The sequence below is a fragment of the Cyprinodon tularosa genome, unplaced genomic scaffold (assembly GCF_016077235.1).
Source record: "Cyprinodon tularosa strain WSP-4 unplaced genomic scaffold, ASM1607723v1 ctg959, whole genome shotgun sequence".
Taxonomy (NCBI): domain Eukaryota; kingdom Metazoa; phylum Chordata; class Actinopteri; order Cyprinodontiformes; family Cyprinodontidae; genus Cyprinodon; species Cyprinodon tularosa.
In genome coordinates this window covers 35,142-58,785 of record NW_024039739.1, presented here as the reverse complement: position 1 = coordinate 58,785, position 23,644 = coordinate 35,142, and the positions used below count along the sequence as shown (strand labels likewise).

Below are 23,644 nucleotides of genomic sequence, written 5' to 3'. Positions count from 1 at the left end.
AAAGAAATGTATTTATTTTATGAAAATTTTACTTATTTAGATTTCAATGGTTTGCAGTGTTTACTTTTTTAATTATTCTGCATCTGCTTTATGCTTTAATGTGAAGCACTTTGTGATACTAATTTTTCCAAAAAAAGGTTAATTAATAAAAGTTATCTTATAACTTAATACTATAATAATCTTTTCATCGTTTTATCCTGTAAATCTCTCTTATGGTGTTGTCTGTGTTAATAATAGAAAAAAAAAATGAAATCTGTAAAGCAAAAGAAAAGGGTAAAATAATAACGATCAGACCTTTGCCTTAGCATTACAGCAAGTCCTAGCATGAGAACCAAGAAAAGACGTCAAAGGAAGGATTTACAGTTGTTAAAAAGACTTTTATTTCATTCTTAAATCCACATACAGTATCACCATTGTGCAACAACACTTCACTGTGGCTTTACAACCATGACATAAATTATTCCATAATAAACTCTATCTTGATTCAATAACAATAATGATCTTAAAATATAGTGAGATTATAAACAGGAGGATCATGACGAAAGAGAACCTTTAAGAGAGACATCTTTAAAAACTCTTAAAAAAAAAATAGAATCACATCTCTCTGAGAGAAAAAGGACATCGACTGATGCAAAAAAAACCAAAAAAAACAAACCAGTACAACAATACGGGATAAAAATCAATAAACAAAAGATCACAACAAAACCAACATAGAATTCAGAGATTATAATTAATCCGTTGTTTTTTTGTTTTTTTTTTATTCATCTCCTACTTAATCTATGTTTTCAACAAAGAAGTCTTGCAACAATGATATCAGACATGGGGCTAAAATTCTGTGATACTTCTGTAATCAAAAATTCACAAGAACATGTACTGTACACAGTGATCAAGGTTTAAAGGTCTTTTATGTTGGTGCAAGGTCTCCTGCTAGCTCGACTAATTGCAGACGCTGTAGGACAGAGAGCCCAGCTATCTCCCTGAGTGAGTCTAAAGGGACATGAAAGTGCAGATCATAGGTCCTGCCCTCTGGACTGTTTCAACATACACATAATTCTTTATGAGCTAACATTTAACATTATCAGGACTCAAACACAAAGCAATGTACTTTGTTTACAATCTGTAAATGCTATGCAACTGGATCATCTGATCTGCAAAGTTAAGTTTTTGGTACTTTATGCTATAAAAACAATTATTCATGGTGCTGTGAGGTTATTACGCTGGAGTGCTAGAAAAAACATGAACTGTAATAGACGGCTGGTAAGGCCCGACATACCGAGAACAATGGGAAGGACATTATTGCACAATCCCAGAATGTTTAGTACCAAAACAAGAGAGACCCCCCCCCACCCCGGGCTGCATGAAACAATGAACGGTGAACAGCACTGTCCCAGCAGTGCTAAGCCAACTTGGCTTAAAAATTACTCTGAAAGAGAGACAACATCCAACATCTGTCATGTGATTGTCTTAGGACTCCGAATATAGTAATTTAATTGAATTTCTCACAGCCTCTTTGAGCCGCTGGTACAACAAGGTTTATTGTTTGACAGAAATCTAATACAGCCGTCTACTTCAAATGAAGTTTTCATGATTCCTGCAGGCATCTCTAGAGATCTAACAAGAGATAGATCTGTGTATGTTCAAGGCTTCCTGGAACTAAAGGCATATAGAGCTCTGAAATAAACAAACCAGCAGTCAGAGCGATGTCTTTAGCACAAAAAAAAAAGTTTTATTTACTTTTCATCCAGTTTTAAAAGCATTATTTTACTGTTTTTGAGGCTCTCTCTACAGGTGCTGGTCATAAAATTAGAATATCATGAAAAAGTAGATTGATTTCAGTAATTCCATTTAAAAAGTGAAACTTGTATATTATATTCATACATTACATACAAACTCATATATTTCAGATGTTTATTTTGTTTAATTTTGATGACTACAAATGACAACAAATGAAAATCTCAAATTCATCATATCAGAAAATTAGAATATTACTGAAGACCAATAAAAACAAAGGATTTATAGAAATGTTGGCCAACTGAAAAGTATGAACATGAAAAGTATGAGCATGTACAGCACTCAGTATTTAGTTGGGCCTCCTTTGGCCTGTATTACTGCAGCAATGCGGCGTGGCATGGAGTCGATCAGTCTGTGGCACTGCTCAGGTGTTATGATAGCCCAGGTTGCTCTAATAGTGGCTTTTAGCTCTTCTGAATTGTTGGGTCTGGTGTATTGCATCTTCTTCTTCACAATACCCCATAGATTTTCTATGGGGTTAAGGTCAGGAGAGTTTGCTGGCCAATTAAGAACAGGGATACCATGGTCCTTCAACCAGGTACTGGTAGCTTTGGCACTGTGTGCAGGTGCCAAGTCCTGTTGGAAAATGAAATCTGCATCTCCAAAAAGTTGGTCAGCTGCAGGAAGCATGAAGTGCTCTAAAACTTCCTGGTATGTGGCTGCGTTGACCCTGGACCTCAGAAAACACAATGGACCAACACCAGCAGATGACATGGCACCCCAAACCATCACTGACTGTGGAAACTTTACACTGGACTTCAAGCAACGTGGATGAAGCGCCTCTCTTCTTTTCCTCCAGACTCTGGGACCTTGATTTCCAAAGGAAATGCAAAATTTACTTTCATCAGAGAACATGACTTTGGACCACTCACCAGCAGTCCAGTCCTGTTTCTCTTTAGCCCAGGCAAGACGCTTCTGACGCTGTCTGTGGTTCAAGAGTGGCTTGACACAAGGAATGCGACAGCAGAAACCCATGTCTTTCATACGTCTGTGTGTGGTGGTTCTTGAAGCACTCACTCCAGCTGCAGTCCACTCTTTGTGAATCTCCCCCACATTTTTGAATGGGTTTTGTTTCACAATCCTCTCCAGGGTGCGGTTATCTCTCTTGCTTGTACACTTTTTTCGACCACATCTTTTCCTTCCCTTCGCCTCTCTATTAATGTGCTTGGACACTGAGCTCTGTGAACAGCCAGCCTCTTTAGCGATGACCTTTTGTGTCTTGCCCTCCTTGTGCAAGGTGTCGATGGTCGTCTTTTGGACAACTGTCAAGTCAGCAGTCTTCCCCATGATTGTGTAGCCTATAGAACTAGACTGAAAGACCATTTAAAGGCTTTTGCAGGTGGTTTGAGTTAATTAGCTGATTAGAGTGTGGCACCAGGGGCCATCAATTTTGAACCTTTTCACAATATTCTAATTTTCTGATATGATGAATTTGAGATTTTCATTTGTTGTCATTTGTAATCATCAAAATTAAACAAAATAAACATCTGAAATATATGAGTTTGTATGTAATGTATGAATATAATATACAAGTTTCACTTTTTAAATGGAATTACTGAAATCAATCTACTTTTTCATGATATTCTAATTTTATGACCAGCACCTGTATGTGCAAACACATAGATATAAACTCAGGGGGGTAGCTGATGGCTCTGTCAACCCTGTTCTCTGCCATCTAGTGTTTTTGGGAAGCTGAGGTAGTAAGGGAGCTGAAAATAAGGAATACAAGCTATCGTTCTCGGATCAAAACATTGAATTGGCTTGACCCCAAAGCAAAGAGGCCATAGGGAGCTTAATCATCACCACTGTACTCTTGACCACCTTATCCATCTTTGTCCCTTCGTTTATCGTTTATCATCTTTTCAGCTTTGTGCATTCATTCACAGCCTTTGAAGATTTTGGTTGAGACTCTGCTTGGTTGAGTTTTAGCTTGTTAAAAAATAGAGGGCCGAGATGTAGCACTGGTGGACATCTCTTTACCGAATTCAGCTCTGCTCAGAGAATTAATAACATGCAACTTGTTACTTGTGCTAGTGTGGTTTATCGGGATCCCAAGAACGACTTTTAAGTGCTAAATAACCACATTCATTTTATCGCGTCTCTGGTATATTCGTACTTTTCTGAGAAATTCAAACAGTGGACAAAACGACCAGAGCAAAAGAACATGACTTAATATTCTTTGCATTATATAAACTCTGCTTTCTTTTTTTAGATGGTTCTTTATATAAATATATTATATATATAAAAGAAGTACATCTGAAAATACTTTCAAAATACCACTGTAATAATCTCACTTTCTAAGTGGCATTTGGAAAAAAAAAAGGGAAAAGGAATTTGGACTGAGGTCATTGATCACATAAAAAAAAGCAACAACTCACAGTTCACTGACATCTAACGTCGTGCTCAAACAGACAATGAATCAGTTTCTAGCATAAGTGCTATGTTTTTGTGCTCTAATGTGTTTTTGGGTTCAAACTTGATTTACAAAACAAACAAAAGCCAACTTTCTGCTTCAGAGGTTGATCGTGGTCCCTTTAAGCTTGTTCATGTTACAAACACAGTAATGTATGGGTGCTACAGGGTGTACGCAACGAAACAACTGTTTCTGCATGAGACTGGAGCAGGCTTCATTGCTGCAAAACTCCCGACGTGGGTAAGGACTACTGCGGGTTTGTACATTCTAGCATATCATGGATGGTTACAGGAAGAGTGGGGTACATTCAACAATCGCTCACAGGAGCTGTGAAAATAACAAAATCCATGCCATATAAGGAATTCAACTCAACAAGCAGTTTCAGGTGCCTTATAGAAAAATATTTTTGAGAATATAAACAATGTAGGCCACTCTTCAATGGTTTCTTTGCTTCTTTACAAAGGAGGTAACGTGCACTGACAACCCAGCAGTAGATCCCATCGTGTCAAGTTAAAAGGGTTAGCCTGCAGGGCGGTGAAAGCTACTCCACGGGATTTGGACTTTAGAGGAGAGAGGAGTGTGTGCTAAAGTGTAACGTGCAGGATTGTCACCGGGCTTGTTGGTTTAGCCTTATGACAGTTACCACAATATCATCTTCCTCTAAATACACCTCAGTGTTGCTATGTTAATCACTGCATTTAGTCAAAGGGCTAAACTAGCCCTCGGTGGAGTCCGGGAAGGTTATTTCACTCCCAAAAACTTCCCTGTACAAAGGAGGGAAAGCATACGCTGTCTCAGGATGAACCAGGCGGAAAAACTCCAGCTTATCTACGTGGAGGTTACATATCGACCTCATCATGGGAAGTTTCGACACCATCTAGGATGGGAGAACAGAAAAGGGAAGATAAATTATATAAGAAAAGAACAATTCAAAACTCAGTCACATGGTGATGTTGAAAACCATGTCAGGAAAGTTCTGTACCTTGGCTAGCTTCTCCTCAGATGCTCCTTCTTTTTGCAAGCAACGCTGCAGACCCACATAAACTTTTTCCTGCAGTTTATGGATCTTCTGGACATCTGTGAGCCAAGGTCGGTCTGATGAAGAAGACAGAAGGTCATTTACTATCCTGTTTGCAAATCCAGCCTAACTTTACCTGTGTTCAATATATTCAAATATCTAGGAGTCTATTTAAATAAGGATGTTTTTGAAACCCCTTTTTTTTTGGAGAACTTCTTGCAGTGTAGGGTTAAGGCTCTTTGCTGAGGGAGTCAGAGAGACAGTCTGTGGGAGAAGGGCTCGAACTCAGAACCTCTGGATTCCAAGATCTATGCCCTAACCACTAGGCCGCCACCCCCCCAATAAGGGAATAATTTATAAACAGTTTTAGGATGCATTTAGTATGCATTCCTTAGGAGCGGGACGCTGTTAATTAATGAAACTGGACTTCATGCAATTTGTTGTTTTTTTTTTTATAGGTCTGACTGCCCCGATGTGAAACCCCCTTTTTTTTTTGGAGAACTTCAAAATTCTTGAAGTTTATTTTTTCTTTTTTTTGCTTGGTTCACAGGGTGAGCTTGAACTGAGTGCTGGTAATATTAAGGAAACCCCTAGTTTGCAGTTAAATGTGTATTAAACTGATAGACTTTAAGTGCAAACTAATTTGATCATGCATTAAAAAGTTACTACAGTACATTTAGCCAAAAAATTAGCAGCTTAGTGACTGCCAAAATAACCCATCTTTCATCATTCAATAATCTTTTGCTTGAAACTTAATTAGATAAACTGGAGCCTCAAATGTTAGAAATAAAAACTACTAGATTATACCAAACTGTGTCTACAACCCGATAGCAACAGAGATTTTATTTTTTATCACAGATAACTTTGCCAAATGAGCAAAATTCAAGCATAATCACAACTTGCTGGTCAAATTTAAAAACATGGATTTAGTAATTCAGTTTTAAAGACCCATTAAAAAAAATTCTTCTGACATTAAAACCTGTAAAGATAAACAAGGACAGCTTTACAGGAAGTGTGATAATATTAAAATATGCTCTGTGTGAGCACACACATGCAAATACGCTGGCTACGGACAAATAGCAAATGCTGCACAGTGACATAACAGCTTCACTGGAACACAACCGTGTGACCTATATATTTTTTATAAACGTTATTATACAGTCAAAGCAAGGAATGATTCGAAAGTAGTTTATTGTGGAAATATGTGTTTGGGCGGTAAATTATTTACATGAATTGTGATCATAGTTTAAGAACTAGTTAGATAAGAGTGAAGTTTCCCACCTTAAGAAACACTAAATGACTTCCTTATAATTAAAGCTTATGAGGAAATATAACACTTAAACTTCGATAACTACATTCTACCTAAAATGCCTGAAAATTTTTTTTCACATTTGCAGTTTTCTCATATAAAAGTGAACCAGGTAGCTGGATTTACAGGAAAGAGGGCCTGAATGAAATACGGTAGTAACAAATATTTTATAACCACTTTGGGCCCTTGGTTTGTCCACTATAAGTAGAACCAGTTAACTGATGCTTAGTCATTCCAGCTGTTGTAATCTAAACAGCAACATACTTCCATGTTTAATGAAGTCTTTAGAAAGACTGATAAACCATAAATGATGCCTAACTGTCTTACAAACAGAAAAAAAATTGTTCTTGGCCACAAAAAATTACCAAAAATGCTTTTACTGCCTGATAATATGATTTTATATATTATTTTCCCTGTCTAACATGCCTCACAGTTGATTAAGCATATGCTAAATAATAGAAATAAAGAAACAGTGAGCACACAAGAGAGATTCGGTGTCACTAAAGCTATAAATGTGTCTGCCTGATAAACGGCTGACAGTGCCTACGTCAATGCATTACAGACGACGGGGAAATTACGATGGATGCTGAGTTTAACTGCACCACAATAATCTTTGTAGGTCAGTTGATGCATTAGATAAGTAAATGCATGGCATACCTTCGAACATTAATTCAAACAGTATGAACCAGTTACACTGCCTTAGCATTTACTGGAAGCATGTAGGGTAAGGTGCGTCAATCATACCTGGTGACAGCAGGACAGCGGCGCTGAACAGAGCCATCTCATCCTCTGACATCTGGATACGACTCAGAGTTTTCGCTAAGTCAAACACAGCATTCACAAGGTCATCACAGCCTAAAGGGGGGAGAGAAGAAAACAAAACAACATTTGAAAATATTCTGACATAAATAAAAATGACCTCAAATCACCTGCTCGCCCTTTCAAGTTGTTTATGTGAGACAAAGACAGGGAAAGAGGAAGAAAAACAACTTGCTGACTCACCCAGAGCTTTAAAAAGCTGAGCACTTGCAAACTTTCCATCAAAGAGCATTGTATTATTGATGGGGTTGTAGGCTCGGCACATACGGATCAGGAGAACATCCATGCAGCCTGTAGACACAAAGACAAAGGAAATGCACTGCTAAGAAAAATGACTTTTTTTGACAAGATCTGAATAAACTGTACAGCTTTGTTTGAATAACAATACTGATTAATTTATTTCTGAGGTTCTTGGCTTAACTTAGGTTCTTTTAAAGCTTGGTGTTTTAATTCTTATATTTCCCCCCCCAAAAAATTCAGAGGTTTATTAAATATGATATATGTTATTTTAGCAACAAGGCCATTAGAGGGATAAGAACTGCTGCATATCTAAAGGAAAAGATAATATGAAAACAAGTGATTAGGGCCAAGAAGGACTGTGTTTCCTCCATAGGGCTTTGCACATTATAAGACTGTTTAATTGTCAAATTCCCAGTTTCTTCATTTATCCTAAATCTGATCAGGTTGGACCAGAAAGCTAAAATGAAAATGTATTACTTCTGCAACTGTGACACTTTATAATCAGTCCAGTCATACAGGATTTTAAATATAAATGGTCAGTATTCCTCAGCAATCAGACATCATTGAGCACTAATACAGTATCTCTTTTTGTTTATCATTCTGAATGCTTGACTTATCTCTATTTCAAGATAATTTACATATTTAAATATTTGTACATGGATGAGTAGTTTTCAAAGTTTTCTAGGAGTGGCAGTTTTTAGTAGCAGCACAAGCTTTCATTTGCTTACGTACACCTTATTTTTATTTAAGAAATAATTTCCTGCTCCAGTGGGTATATTGTAAGGCCACACTGGAGGGTAAAAAGGTTAAACTGAAAATGATGATTTTCTCCAGGACCTTATCTGAACATAAGGTCCAGGTGCATTAAGTTCTACAATGTCTTTTAGAGAAACAACATTATGTCAAAGCAGAGAAGTGTGTGTTTCAAACACATCAATGTGGGACACATTCTTGAGAGCGGGCAGGTGAAGACAGATCCAGAGAAGGTTCAAGCCATTCTCAGTTGGTCTACTCCCTTAACTCACAAGCAGCTAAAATGTTTTTTAGGATTCGCCAATTTCTACTGCAGATTCCTTAAAAACTACAGTGAAACTACTCAACCCCTCACTAGCCTGACCTCCTCCATACCTTTCATTTGGTCACCTGAACCCGAAAGGGCTTTTTCATAGCTCAAGAAAATGTTTGCCAATGCCCCGATTTTGATTCAGCCAGATCCAGAGAAACTGTTTGTCCGTGAATTTGAAGCCTGAGATTTGGGGGTGGGGGCAGTCCTTTCTCACACTTTTTCCGCCGTTTCTCTCAAGCAGAACGAAATGATTTGTGCAATCACCTCTTAGCCATAAAAATGGCTTTTGAAGACTAGTTGTAGGGAGCTGAAAATCCTGTTATTGTGTGGACAGATCATAGGAATCTCCAAAAAGCAAAACATCTGAAACCTCTACAATCACGTTGGTTTCTGTTTTTTTCCCCTTTTTTTACTTCGTCATCTGTTACCGTCCAGTCTCTAAAAACACTGAAAACCCTGTCTAAGCAATACTCAAGCAACCAGGAACCCAATATCTAAACCGCCATTCAAACCTTCCTGCATTGTTGTGGCCTTATTGTGGGGAAATAAAGGATCAAGTTCTGAGGGCTCAGTGGTCCAAACTGGACCCTGGCACTGGACCTCCAAACCAGGTTTATGTTCCTGTTTCCAATAGGTCCCCTCTCTTTCACTGGGACCACTTGGCAAAACTCTCCTTCCATTCTGGAATCAATCGAACTTTTGCACTCCTTAAACAAAATTTATGGTGGCCTACAATATATAAGGACGTTAAAAGTTATCTTCTAGCCTGTCCAGTGTGTGCCTGCGACAAAGCTAGTCACCAGCCTCCCAGAGGTCTTCTTTAACCATTGCCTATCCCTAAACGTCCGTGGTCTTATATTGGCTTGTATTTCGTTACTGGGCTACCACCATCTAAGGATTTCACCACCATCCTCACAATAATCGACTTCTCCAAAACCTGCCACCTCATCCCTCTTCATCGACTTCCACTCTCCCTTCTGACAGCACAGATAAATACATTCAGCTGTTGGAAACATTTCTAATCACAGCAAACACTGGTTATCATAGGGTGGAGACCAATGGAGTGATATTCTTCCCTCTAACAACACGCTGTTAGTAAAAAACCTGAAACGTTTTCTCCTGGAACTCAGATTTACCCTCGTTGTTTTCGACCAGGGGCGGTCGCTGAGTGGGCTCTACCTCCCTCTGCTGCAGAGTGGAACTCTGGCTCATTTAAAACAAAAGCATTTTATATTCACAGTAATAAAACTTTAAGCAATGGTTGTGTCACAACAAATGCCCATTATAAATCGTGTCGAATCAAAACAAAGTCCTGGGATGTTTACACTGGTGTTGCTGTGAAGAAATTCTGTGTTGCCTCTCTCTAAGTGACAGGGGAAGGAAGACAGCTCTGGTATGGATAGAAACTCAGTTTTCTAGATATAAACCTGTGACCATTTCACATAATTAACCCTTTGGAACAATTTTTTTTTAAATCACTTAAAATTTTGTAGGTTTTTTTTTTTATCCTTGAGCAATGTTAAATAAACCATAAACTGAACTTTAGATGATTAAAAATCAGTTCCAGATCCTCAGGGGCAGTGGTCTTTTTTTTATGTATCTCAGAACATAAATTGTTTCAAGTATCCCTCTGAATGAAGAATATGTCCCACCAAAACATTGCCCAATTAAAATGACATTACTTATATCACCAAATCATAATTAAAAAGGTATTAAAAAGAATTTTCACCCTATCAGGACCTTTCACTGAGCTAAATTTTCATGCTGGAAATGTATTATTCTGGTAATTGCAGTTTATAAGAAAAATGCCTTTTAAATTACTCAACTACTAAACAAGCCACTTTAAGCTTTTTGTCTTTATGTCATTCTACGTAGTGCTGAAAAGGTGAAAACTGTTACTAAATATGCTAGATATATTCTACATTTAGCTGGTGTCTATGCTTAAAAATCAAAGCAAAATAAAGAACTCTATAAATACAATCATTGCAGTATAATAAAAATATGATTCATGGGTAGGTAAAAAAAACATTATTTTTAATAAAAGAAAGTCTGACCTTTATAAACACGTCTGTTTTTAGTTGTCTAAATATTTTGGTGCTGTTAAAGTGTGGTATTTCTAATGATTTTAAACCCAAACACATGCCTAGTTTCATAAGACAGAAACATTGAAAAAGGAAAACAAAGGAAAACAAAATTTAAACACAACACTGGTTTTTAAATCGACCTTAAGCATATCTAAGTGTAATGATACTGTAATAACAGTGACTTTTGTTGTCAAAACAATCTGGGATCTTATCTTGGAGAGATGCTCGCTCTCATCATGCACTGACCTGCTTTAAGGAGAATAATCTGATCATTCTGACAGAGGTCCATGAAGCCAGAGATGCGCTTTGCAAACTCCACCACATACTGGATTGCGTTGGTAATTTGAACCGCGCATTGCTGCCACATCACTTCAGCTGACTGGAAGAAGGAAAAAAGAAGAGAGGTGTGGTTCTTGACAAACAAGTTCTGTTTCATTATTGCCTTTGAATCTAGCTCATTTGCAGTGAAGCCTGACTAATAGCATAGCTATTTCTACTTTCACTCTTTGGTGTTAATTTACAAAACTAGAATAAATCCTGCAGATGTGCGATATGCTTTGATTAATAATTCTTACTCTAATGTGAACTAATTTTAATTTGTGTTCATTGATAAAAACGGAAAAAAATAAAAGAAAATAAATAAGTAGAAGTAAGAAACAACTTATGATATAGAGCTGACAATCACATTTTTCCAAATGCAGACTTCTGCTTTTTTTTGTTTAATAGCTCTCCAAACTCCACTTTTTTGCTACATGGTACCAGTTGTGTTTAAACTTCTTACTGACAATGAAGAACAGGAGGGAGTCCCAGTCTTACCTTAGTCTGGTATGAGCGTGTCTCTTCTGGGTTATAGATGTTCCACGCCATTCTCTTCAGCTCTTCTGTGCTGTACTGGCTTGTTTCAACATGGGACTTCACCACACTCTGGATTATACGCTCTGAATGGAGGAAAGTAGAATTTATATATTCATCTGTGAATCCTTCAGAAAAATTTTAACATTTCAAGAGGGTCTGAATACATTTTTTTAATTCTCATAACCAGTTGACAGATGCCTATAAATGACATAGCCCAAAATGCTTTAGAAAGCACAGTTGCTTAAGTGAGGGAAGAAGCAAACAGGCATAAATTACACCTAAACCAAAATGTTTAAGAATATCACTATTGCATGATTCTTTTAAGTTGTGCAGCCCTACTTTTAAGGATTTATTTACAGCCAGAAAGAGCAAATGAGGTAACTGCTGACCTATTTCCAGCAGGGAGCAGCCCTGTGGCAGAGGGTTGAGGATGGCATGAGAGAAGAGTCCTGAATCATGTAACAGTTGGTACTCATGTTTGATGCTGTGGTTGCCATCAACAAAGTCCAAGCTGCTCTGCTCTGGAGAGCTCTGAGAGGACGAGCTGCTCCCTGCGCTTCCTCCAAGCATTTCCAGGTTGCAGTAATCTCCACCTGCGTCCTCCGGGGTCAGCGGCAGGTCAAAAAGCAGACCCTCCGGCAGGGTTGTGATGTCATCCAAGTCGCTCAGAGTAGCACTGGAGCCTCTTCTGTAGGTGCGGCCATGGTCTGCCAGGTCGCCATGCTCTTCTCGGGCACCAACCCCCGAGCTCTCTTGTGACTGCTGGTGTTTCTGGACCTCTGCATACAGGCTGTCCCGTTGCTTTTTGGACATGCGACCAAATTTCACAGCTGAAGAGAAAAAGCATAGAGATGAAACAATTTATCATATTTTTTATGTACATTCTCTATACGTATCCTTTATAGCATCGTGGTAAGATTTTAAGGCCATATCACCCAGCCCTAGCACGCAGTGGTGACTGAGGCTATGAACTCACCATCGCGACTCATGCCAAGAGCGAGACACTTCTGCAGCCGGCAGTGCTGACAGCGGTTACGGTTGGTCCGGTCAATCAGGCAGTTTCTTTGTCTTGAACAGGAATACATGGCGTTGTTTTGCTGGCTACGTCGAAAGAAACCCTACAAAATAACACAATTTAAAACAACAGAAGTTATCTACTGAATGTTGTAATGACTAACCATTCATTCACAGTTATATTCTTATTAAAATTGCTTGTAAGCTCACCTTGCAGCCTTCGCAGGTGATAACACCATAGTGAATGCCTGATGATTTGTCCCCGCAGATTTTACAGGGAATCACTTCTATTTGAGCTGAAAAGAATAAAAAAAACAGGTTATGAAGTAATATCTGGACTTTTTTTTTTAAAGAGAAATGTTCAAATAAAAGAAATTCCTGGGGATTTTCTTTCTTAGCTTTACCTCAGAATTCAGACATAAAAAAAATATAACTCAATTAATTAAGAGAGCAATTAATTTAATCTGTTTATGCTCCTTTAATGGTGTCTTGCAGTTTTCTAGTCGATCACCAATCAGCGATCTTAAAATACAAGATCTGCCAACTCCAGTCTAGACTGATATATGTTTCTTTTTATTTTTTTTATTTTTATTTTTTTAGAAATAACACTTTCGGTTGTTATAAGGTCAGAATATAAATCACCTTTCAAACAATAAAAACTTAATTGCACATGATGTCATGCTCACAAATTTAATGTTAAAGGAATAGTACACCCAAAACATGATTAGCCTTCATTTTCTACTCACCCCCATGCTGAACAACACTCTGGAGTACTTTTTTGATATCTCAAATGCATCTGGAGATCTGGGAGGCTTCTTGCTGTCTGCTGACATTCAAATAATGGAGGTCTATGGTGACCGAGACAGAAAGGTCCATAAAAGTCCACAAAAAACGTGTCAAAATTCCTCCATACTGCTCGTCCAATGTATTCCAAGTGTCCTGAGTGGGTAGCATCCAGAATTTACTCGAAACAAAGTCATTTAGAATGTTTTTAGAGCATAAACAGTAGCATATAGTATTTCCTGAAAGCTCACGACGCTACGGAAGCCGGCAGACCAAACCAGCGCATTCAGCTCGGCAAAGAACTCATGCTCTTCCTCAACACTGAAGTCCTCAGACATTTTTCTTTCGTTGTTTCTTTCTTTGCACAGGTAAACAGCACATTTCTTCTTCTACGCTTGCATTATTGGCGGAGCAGACGCTGAATGCGCACTTTCATCTGGTTTGGTCTGCCGGCTTCCATAGCGTCGTGAGCGCGCATGTGCACGCTTTCAGGAAATACTATACACTACTGTTTATGCTCTAAAAACATTCTAAATGACTTCGTTTCGAGTAAATTCTGGATGCTACCCACTCAGGACACTTGGAATACATTGGACGAGCAGTATGGAGGAATATTGACACGTTTTTTGTGGACTTTTATGGACCTTTCTGTCTCGGTCACCATAGACCTCCATTATTTGAATGTCAGCAGACAGCAAGAAGCCTCCCAGATCTCCAGATGCATTTGAGATATCAAAAAAGTACTCCAGAGTGTTGTTCAGCATGGGGGTGAGTAGAAAATGAAGGCTAATCATGTTTTGGGTGTACTATTCCTTTAAGAGCATTGGCTGATTTTCAGACCTTTTCGGTGATAGACAGTATCAGTGGATAAGACAAGTTTCACATCTAAGTAGTATCTGCTGATCACCCAAAATTAAGGAAATCAGGGCTGATCATTCGGTCCATCCTAGTGTGTTGTGTATAATATCTAAAGCTGAGGCACAAGTAATAATCAAACCAATTTTTCTTAATTTAAATACTACCAAAACAGAGGAGCTTCACATTTGCTTTTAAAGACTGCCGCACTAACTACAGTACTTGTCAATAAACCCATTCAGTCAACTCAAAAGGTTGGCAGATTATACCAAGTCAATATTTTCTTTGGACAGCCATGGTTTTTAACTTAAACAGATCCACAACCTTCTTTCATAGCTGCATTTAGATCAAGTTTAAGATATAATTTCTTAGATGTCATAATAATATTTACTGTTTGTATTTGTGTTATAATGACAAAGAATTTTCACCGTGTTGAGGGATTGTAAAGAAATCAGAGAAGTGTGTCAACCACACATGAAAACTCACTATATATAATACGTTTAATGTTCATTAAAGGAGCCTGATCCTTCTTACTCCAGAACAGCCTGTTCTTTTCATTATGTTGTTTATCTCAGTAGCTGGGCCTTCTCAACCCAAGAATAGCAGCTCAATTGCATTAGCTGAAGCCGGGGGTTATAAGGTTTCACATCGCGCTCTCTCTTACACGCTATAACTCTTCCTTCAGGATAAGCTAGCATGTTAGTGGGTTAACAAAGAAGTAGTGCCAAGGGGAGTCTTTCTGAGACTTCAAATGTAACCTGAGAGCCTGTCAGCATCTTGAAACCTTAGCAAATCAAAAAGTTGCACCAATTTAAGGTTCGGCTTTTATGTGTCAAATATATCAATTCAATATAATTCGTTTATTAAATGAAATGGGGTAATATATGAATAGTCTGAGCTCTAGGGTAAATTACATTGGAAAAAATTCAAAGGTTGATATTGATTTTGGACATGTTAGCCTATGTGCAGCCATACATTTGTCTATCTTCTCTGCTTTTCTAGTTATCTTCTGCTCATGCCCAAAAGTTAAATCTTAACTAATTGTGCTCATAAATCTTATGTTTTAATTTAGTAATTAGAATCCTTAAAAAAAACCGTTTGGTTCTTTCATTTTATTTTTCTGTGAGACGTAAAATAAGAGCTTTCTTTTATAACCACCCACCGAGCTTCCATTGTCAACTTTAGTCATAGCCATCATTTAGCCATGAAACTTATATGGCAAAATAAAAAAAATCTCCTCTATAAAACTTAAACAAACGAGAAAACTCAGGTCTAAAAGTAGTGCTCAATCAAGAACTTTGATGGCAAGGATTTAGGACGAATTACAATCTTGCAGCAGAATTTTTCTATGAAGTCTATTCAGGAAAAACCTGATGCTGCAATTTAATATCCTTGTTATTGTTTTTATTTAAATAAGACTATATAAATTACTCTTTCTGCCCTGATATATATATATATATATATATATATATATATATATATATATATATATATATATATATATATATATATATATATATATACACACATATATATTTTACTCCTCTAGGGTCACCTACAGTAATGGATTTTTGTAACAAAGGTTATCAAGATGACCCTTGAAGTAAACAAATATTAGAGAAGAGTATGGGTGGACATTAACTCAATATTAATATGCATTGTCGTATAATTTTATTCAAAAACAGTGGATAAACCTGTTAGATGTTCATGTCTCTTTGTAGTTTTATGTTGTTTTTTTTTAAAGCAAATATTTCTTAAATTGCATATTAAAGATGTTTTATAAACATGACAAAATAACTTTCTTGAGCTTGTACAGGGATCTGTTGTAGACATTATTGGCAGTCATTTTCAGGCTTTTATTTTGTATATATAATATTAAAAGTTTATGGTACTGTCCAACATCAAGAGATAAAACAATCAGACCTAGTTAAGAGCCGGTGTTTGGTTTTCTTACCATAGGGGCCATAGAAGGATTTTCAAATCATACCAACGGATTTCCCATTACTAGTTCATTTTATTGGCTGTGTTTCCCCTTTTTTTCCCCAATATGTTTGGACCCTTGCATCTGCAAGTGAAGGCTGCATTGTATTTGCAAATCTCATACATTGAGAAGTACAATGCCATGCGATGCCAAAGCAAACACTAAAACCCTTTGCTGGGTCACACAGCGTATTAGGTAAGCTGCTAAATCACAAAATAGGATTTAACTGGTCTTCACGGCTCTTCGGAAAATTGCTTTTTCTATGAAGGCCCTTTTTATAAAATTCAAACACCCAATCACATGAGTCACAGTGTGGGGGGAAAGATGTGCGTCACAGACAGAGGGAGAGCAGAAGATGTCAGTGACCGACAATGTACTGAAAACTGACTGCGGGAATTAAATGAGTTCATTTTTTTTCTCTTATAACTTTCTTTCTTCTGGAGTACTTCATGCTGAAGTATCTTCACTTGTTAGAGGTCTTTGCAAATGAAATGCAACTGAGGGATATAAATAAATAAAGGCCAATGGAAAAAAAAAATTCCCTTTCTCCATTGCTCCCTTTTGTCCCTCCCCCCTCCATGGATGCTCTCCCTCTCCCTCCCCTCTCCAGTCTGTTATATAACTCCCATCTGGTGCATTCCATGAACACGCTCATTCAAAGGGGGTTGTCCTGGCAACAGTGCCACAACCCTCCCTCCTCTCGCCCCTCTCCAATTGGTTGGCTAGAAGGAGCTTTGTTTCTAAGACTTGCCGCCTCACCTGCCAGTCAGCTGAGTGGCACCATCAGGACCAGAGAACAGAAATTGCTCCACTGACACACTTTCCATTCAGTGAAGAAGGGGGCGGACTTATGAAAAGAAACACAATCTGGCTTCTTGAAGCTTTTAAGGTGGAACCAAATCTGACTCAGCCTTTAAACAAGGAGAGAATTGATGTGTTCATTGGGCATGCCGAGAGAGAGATTAGTGCAAGGTTTATTCAAAGAAACACAACAGGTGATCCGACTTTTTTTTAGAACCAGTCCAACATCTGGAGATATTTCACAGACTCTAGTACAGTGAGCTGCAAATAGGAAGACAGATATAGCTCATAGGTGTTAAACTTGCTGCAGCACGTCAAATATCCGAGTGAAATTGAGCTCCACCGACAATCTATTTCTACTCTGTTGAAATATGAGCACCAAAAATATCTGTAGTCGTTCTGGTCTACTGGATATTAGACGTTGCACAGTAATAGCACTGCTCTTAATTACTCACTGTTTGGTGTAAATACTTTTAGTCTGCAGAGCATTTGTTACATCGGCTCTGATATCTAAACCAATGACGTGTGTGACATTTAATTTGATATGGTTGTTTCAATCCAGCTGGGGCCTGAACAAGAGCTCCTTTATCTGTGGGAGAGCTTATCTGGAGAACCTTATTAATCTTTTGTTCCTAGAAAAAAAAGAAGTATAACACAATTTCTTGTTGTTTACTCCTTTAGAGCCTGATACAAGCAGTAACAGGAAGGAGAATTTGTAAAGATAAAGAAATGCTCTTCTTGATGGATCATTTTTCTGAGTAATAAACATTAATATTTGAGTTTCTGGTTTTCTGTATAATAACTGATAATTTTGGTGTTTTTGAAAACATATTGGCTGTATTTATCCAAATTCAAGGAGTGTTGATTGCATTTATTCCTGATTTTGAGGATGTTAACCAAATTGCAAAAAGGGTGGGGAAATGTAGTAAAAGTCCCAATCTGAAGATAGATAAACCTAAATATTTCTAAAAATACCTGAATACTGTATATATCACAACACATACATCTTATTAACAACAGTTTTTCCCAAAGATAATAACCTTAATTTGTTGTATTTTCACTTTAGAAACTAATACATTTGGTGTATTTAGATTAATATAATCTCAAATACATCTACTGCCGCTTATTCCGTCAGGGTCACAGTGTGGCTGGTGCCTATAACTGGAAGTCTATGGGTGAGAAGCGGGGTAAATCTGGGAAAAACATGCAAATTTCATGCAGAAAGACCCCGGATTGGGAATTGAACCCGATACCTTCTTTCTGCAAAGTAATAGTGCTACAAACTCTATCTTTCATTTAACTATATCAGGATAAAAACTCAAGTATAATCATCACTATATGATGTATACTTAAGGAATGTGTTGCCATATTGGACTTTGATATTCCACCAGGGGTTAGAGGTCACATGTAGCATTTGATATATCAAGGGTTTAATAGGAAATCAAGGTTTCAGAGACATGTGTATCAAAAGGTAGGAGTTTTGTATTAGAGTCTGTGTAAAACTAAAGCACATAGCTTTGTTCTATGTAATACAGGATAATAAAGAGAACCACTGCATTAAAGGCTATATTTGTGCCAGCAAGCCATCCTATGTGTCAGCATTTTTCTTCCTCTTTGCTGTAAAACCTTAGCTAGTCAGACTTTGTCCTTTCAGCCCAGGTAATCAAACTGAGTCCAATGTCCTATTTACCTAGCGTTTTAAAGTTACTAGACATTGTATGCTTAACCTAAGTCTGTGATAATCTTTGGGGTCTAAATGGTAGGATTAGAATATTAAAATACTACAAGAAGCACTAAAAGGGATACCCACAGAGAACAGGTAGTACAGTATGTACCAATAGTAGTTGCACACTCTTTAAAAATGTACAGCAGGAGTAGGAGTTTCATTGGCAGACACAACAAGGGTGGAACAAGAACTGTTGGTGTACACTCTTGCACAATTCTGCTTTTCTGCAGGTTTTGGATCTTTGTGGAATATTTCATTTTGCAGGAAAGACAATCTATGTGTATGAACAAAAATGCATCAACAGTATTTGCATTTTGGTGAATCAGACCACCAAGAAAACAAGATTAAAGTCATTTTGACTGACAATTTATATATTTTTTTCACTAGTTGCTAATCTCTTTCAATTTATTTAAACGAAAAATGCATTTTTTTATGTATTTTCAGGTTAAATTGCTTATATCGGACAACACAGCTACATCTGCCAAGAACTTAAGTCACACTTACACTTTGATCCTGCACCTCTGTAAACAGGAAACTTTGATTTGACTAAGCTGTGAGAAGGTTAATCCGAATGAGCCTCTCCAAACCACAAATAAAAACTAGACTGGAGAATCCAGTTTACAGAATATCATTGCTCAATCATGCAGCAAACATCAGAAATCCATTCAAGTATAAGGCTGCAACAACCTCTTTCACCTTGATTAAAAATATCTATCCTTATAGATATGATTGTCATTATGCATACTTTGACAACAGATACGGGCTATCACACATGACACCAAAATACGACATAAGGGAGTCTAAGCAAATGTTTTAGGCAGAATATGTTAGGTAATCACAATCTGCAGGCAAAATACTTGATAATGATGATACAAGATTTGCTTTTATGCATGTTTGTAGAGTTAAAACATTACATGGGGTAGCACAATTCAAGCATGCAGTTTGCAGAAAGGGCACCTTGACACATACACTAACTTGCTGTGATCTTCCCCAAGGTTGTTTTCTCAACAGATAGTGGCTTTAAGGCTGAGCTCAGCACAGTGATATCCTTGGAGAGCAGAGAGAGCTTGTTTCTTTACAGCTAACATTTATAGTTTGTGTTTCTTTAAGGGTGAAACATAAGACTACTTAATGTATTTGACTATATTGGCTGCACCTCTTTATGCAACACTTAACAAAAATAATTGCTTAACACACTAGTATAATTCTCGTTTTTAGGTAACCACATCCCACAAATAACATTTCACTATAGTTTTTTGAAAATAAATACAATTTTCTTTTTTTTTTAAATCCAATTAAAAAGCAGTGCTATGGTTGTAACCTTAGCTGTGAGAGGAAGCTCCATTGAGCCCTGCTGTGCTTTATATGTGGGCTTGCTGTGCCCATATCCTGCTTGTTCCGGTGGTGCATGATGATCTGTAACATCATCGTGGCAAAACTAAACAAAGTGGTTCACAGAGATAAAATAAAAATGATTTTTAGCTACAGATGTCTTGTCTTTTTTTTCTCTTTTTTTATAAGAACTAAACCAAAGAGAAAAAAAAAACATAAAGTTTATTTGACATTATTTGAATTCATTTACTAACATAAGTGACTAAATATTAATATTTAGGCATCAAACTCGATTTTAACCTTATCTTTGGTCGGATCATTGGTGCATCTCAGATGGAAATAACAATTATCTAACAGATATGATCTAATGTCAACTTATGTGATGCATTTTGTGAATAAAATATATCTAAAAAGCTAATCAGCTTTTAAGTGTATAAATAAAAAGTTATGTCTCTCCTAAAGCATTATTTAAACTACTGATGACAAACAGAGACTTGCTGTAATCTTCAATGACGGAACTAGGTCAATGGAGCACCCCTCTCACTCTGTCCAGTGAAACTGCTGATTCTGACAACAAAAACAATCAGTCTGTCTAGCAAATTATTTAAGACAAACCCCATAAATAAATAAAAAAAAACAGTGTATGTGTCCTTTAATGCTTATAAAAACACAATTTGCATAAAATAAACTGAACTAAACTTGCTCCACAAAGTGAAACTCATGTCTGAGTCAGCTTTGAAGCTCTTTTTGGTGGATTTAAAATTGGTAAGCATTCAAAAAGGGGTTCTGGAATAAAACTACTTAGCTTATTTAACTTAACAATCTCTGCCACTAGATATTAATGCGCTTTGACAGCCCATGAATCACTCTGCTCACCGCCTCCCTTTCCCCAATCTTACATAACTGCAGTCAGCGGCTTACTGGTGAAAAAAAAAAGGAGCAGGATGGACATCTTAACACATCTTTACTGCCACAGATTTAAATTGAATAAATAAGAAAGCCATACAGATTTATTACTATGTAGTAACTTTATAATTAATGACACCTACAAAACTGAAGAAAAAAAAATATATTGGGTATTTAAAAAATAAAAATGTGGATTATCTTTAGTAATTCTCTTAATTAATCTTAATTCAATTAAAGATTGAATAAGTGCGCGTGCTTGTTCCTAATGTGCGCTCCTGGTCCACGCACCTCGGACTCAAAAGTGGCGCCTCTGCAGCTGAAAAGTTGCTTTGTAAACAAACCTGGTGCGACAGGTTTTTCTGCCTGAATTAAGGCGATTTCCAGCAGAATTAATACCCGCTTACCTCTCATTTTTTCGGTGAAGTGTAATCAACTCTCCGGTGCATGTAACTCCAAGTGGAAAAGAAGCCAGAAAGCGCAGAGAACGACGGGCATTTATTCACTCTTAACAGGAAAAGCTGAAGAAAAAAACACAAATCCTCAAATGGATTTTCTAACTTCTCTTCGCAAGTTCTTGCCAATAATATTCACAAGGTTCTCCTTGCAGCTGATAAAACTAAATGTCTTTAAGGAGCGATTGCTGCTCTCCTTCTTCCAGCCCCTCTGCTCGCACTAACCCACTTTCAGCGCGTGGACTACACATGACTCAGCCGCGGTCCGCCCGCCTCGTGCCCCGTGAGTTAACGCGCGCGCCACCCCCCTCCTCCCCTTTGCGTGCTTTAAGGAGGCTCTCGCGTGCGTGGGAAAGTGTGGCAGTGTGTCAGATCGGAGTGGCAGGCTCCCAGCGTGGGAATTTAACAGCAATTTAACAGGGAATTTAACATAAGCGATTATTAGATGGTTTCCATGATGCATACAGACACTTTAAATATTCAGTTACTCAATAAAATCATCCTGGATGGGCGTTTTATACACTCTAGATAAGAAATTCTCTATTGTTTTTTTGTTCTATTTTTTTTTATGTTACTCATTACTCATCAATTCACTCGATACTGTGAAGTAATTTCATGCACATCATATTTCTAGAAGTATAAATAGTTAGTGGTACCATTAAGTTCAGTGACATCAAAACAAAACAGGAAAATCAATATATATATAAAGTATCCTTTTCAATTATGTGTTTTATGTTGCCAGATTTTAAAGACAAATCTCCATCTCAGAAAATGTGATGGACAATAAGGTTATATTATCTTATCTCATCTTATCTTATCTCACCTTTGAATTTGTACTGAATGTAAGCAATCCAGTTCATTACAGTCCATTGATTTATATTTCAGTTCACTCCCATTTATAATTAAACCCAATACAGTCTCATCCGAGTTCAAAAAGTGGTTTGAACAACGGTTTTACATTCAATCAACACTATGCTTATTCTAAAGCTCCAATCATTTAAAGGACACTTGTAGATACGAAGATTGAGGAAACCAGTAGACTGTGGTAAATCTTTACTTTGATTATATCACCTTCCCAGACATCCAAAGTGCTAGGGATGAGAGTAAAGTAGATAAACTCTCCTTTTCTTGTGATAAGAAACCCTCACAGTTATTGAAGCCAGCCGAAGGTCTGTTGAATAAAACGGCTGAGCCTGATTATAGTAGGGTAGATGAATAACTTAAGTGATCATAATGAGAAAGGAGAATAGAAGCAGTGTCCTCAGCTTTCCTTTCGCTAGTTGCAGGATTTAAAGAAGCTGTAATTATTGCAAAGGATTATCAAACTCTATTCTTAGCAGAGGAATTAAAACTGGACTCAGGTTATTTTACTGCAATTACTTGCTCTGGATTTTCTAATGAATCCTGCTCTAGAGATAGTTTTAAAACAAAAGAAAGCACCATAATTACATTAACTTACGGCTTATCTATCCTTCAATTTGGAGTACAGCTCAACAGGTATGTTGTGATTCCTCTCATTCCTGTTTGATGTGGGGGCGTGTTGACATGCACAAAAGGGAACAGAAAAACCCCGCTGGCATAGAGCGGCCTGTCAAAAGCAAAGCCTATCGATAAGAGTTCTGATGAAAATAATTGATTTGCAAGCGTGGGCAAGATGATAAGTGTATCATGTAACTTGGTACAGTTATGAAATGGGTAGAAGAGAGAGATTATGGTAAGTAGGTTAGTGGACCAACACAGAGCTTCTCACCCTCCCTCTCTTTTATTTCTTTACGTACATGTGTAGTGATTCTCCTCAGGTCGTTTTCCACTATTGATACTGTCGTTTCCATACAAGCTAAATCGGTCTATTAGTACATGCTGTGTCCTTTATGCTAGAGCTGGAGTGCATGCATAACCTTTTGTGCAGGTTAGGTTTTTCCTTTATGCAAAAGAACTCAAAACACTAAAAAAGATTCCAACATAACACAAACCCATGCAAAAACTTCAGGGTATATAGCTGTATTACGTTTGGTTTCCTGAAAAAAAGCGTAGATACAATTGCAGGAAACTCTTGTATGTTTTCCTTTATTATATTCTGCAGCTACACGTAAACTTCCTCATATCTAGATCCTAACCAAGGGCTGATTGTTTTCATGCTGAATCTCTATGGTTATATTATGTCTTGCAGTGCATCCCCACAGTCACACATCCATCCGG

The 23,644-nt window shown here is 37.4% G+C and overlaps 1 protein-coding gene across 1 annotated transcript; it reads right to left on the bottom strand.

Annotated features, from left to right (window-relative positions):
- Positions 1-356: 356 nt before the first annotated feature.
- On the bottom strand, positions 357-21,705 carry rorca (RAR-related orphan receptor C a). Its single transcript, XM_038275439.1, has 11 exons — positions 21,398-21,705; positions 12,820-12,905; positions 12,572-12,713; positions 11,985-12,425; positions 11,557-11,678; positions 10,987-11,119; positions 7,534-7,641; positions 7,276-7,386; positions 5,187-5,299; positions 3,395-5,081; positions 357-1,780 (listed from the first exon to the last, which is right to left on the bottom strand). Exons 1-10 carry the CDS (start codon positions 21,402-21,404, stop codon positions 4,920-4,922), a joined length of 1,425 nt encoding a protein of 474 aa, XP_038131367.1. The 5' UTR covers positions 21,405-21,705; the 3' UTR covers positions 357-1,780; positions 3,395-4,919.
- Between the last annotated feature and the right edge of the window lie 1,939 nt (positions 21,706-23,644).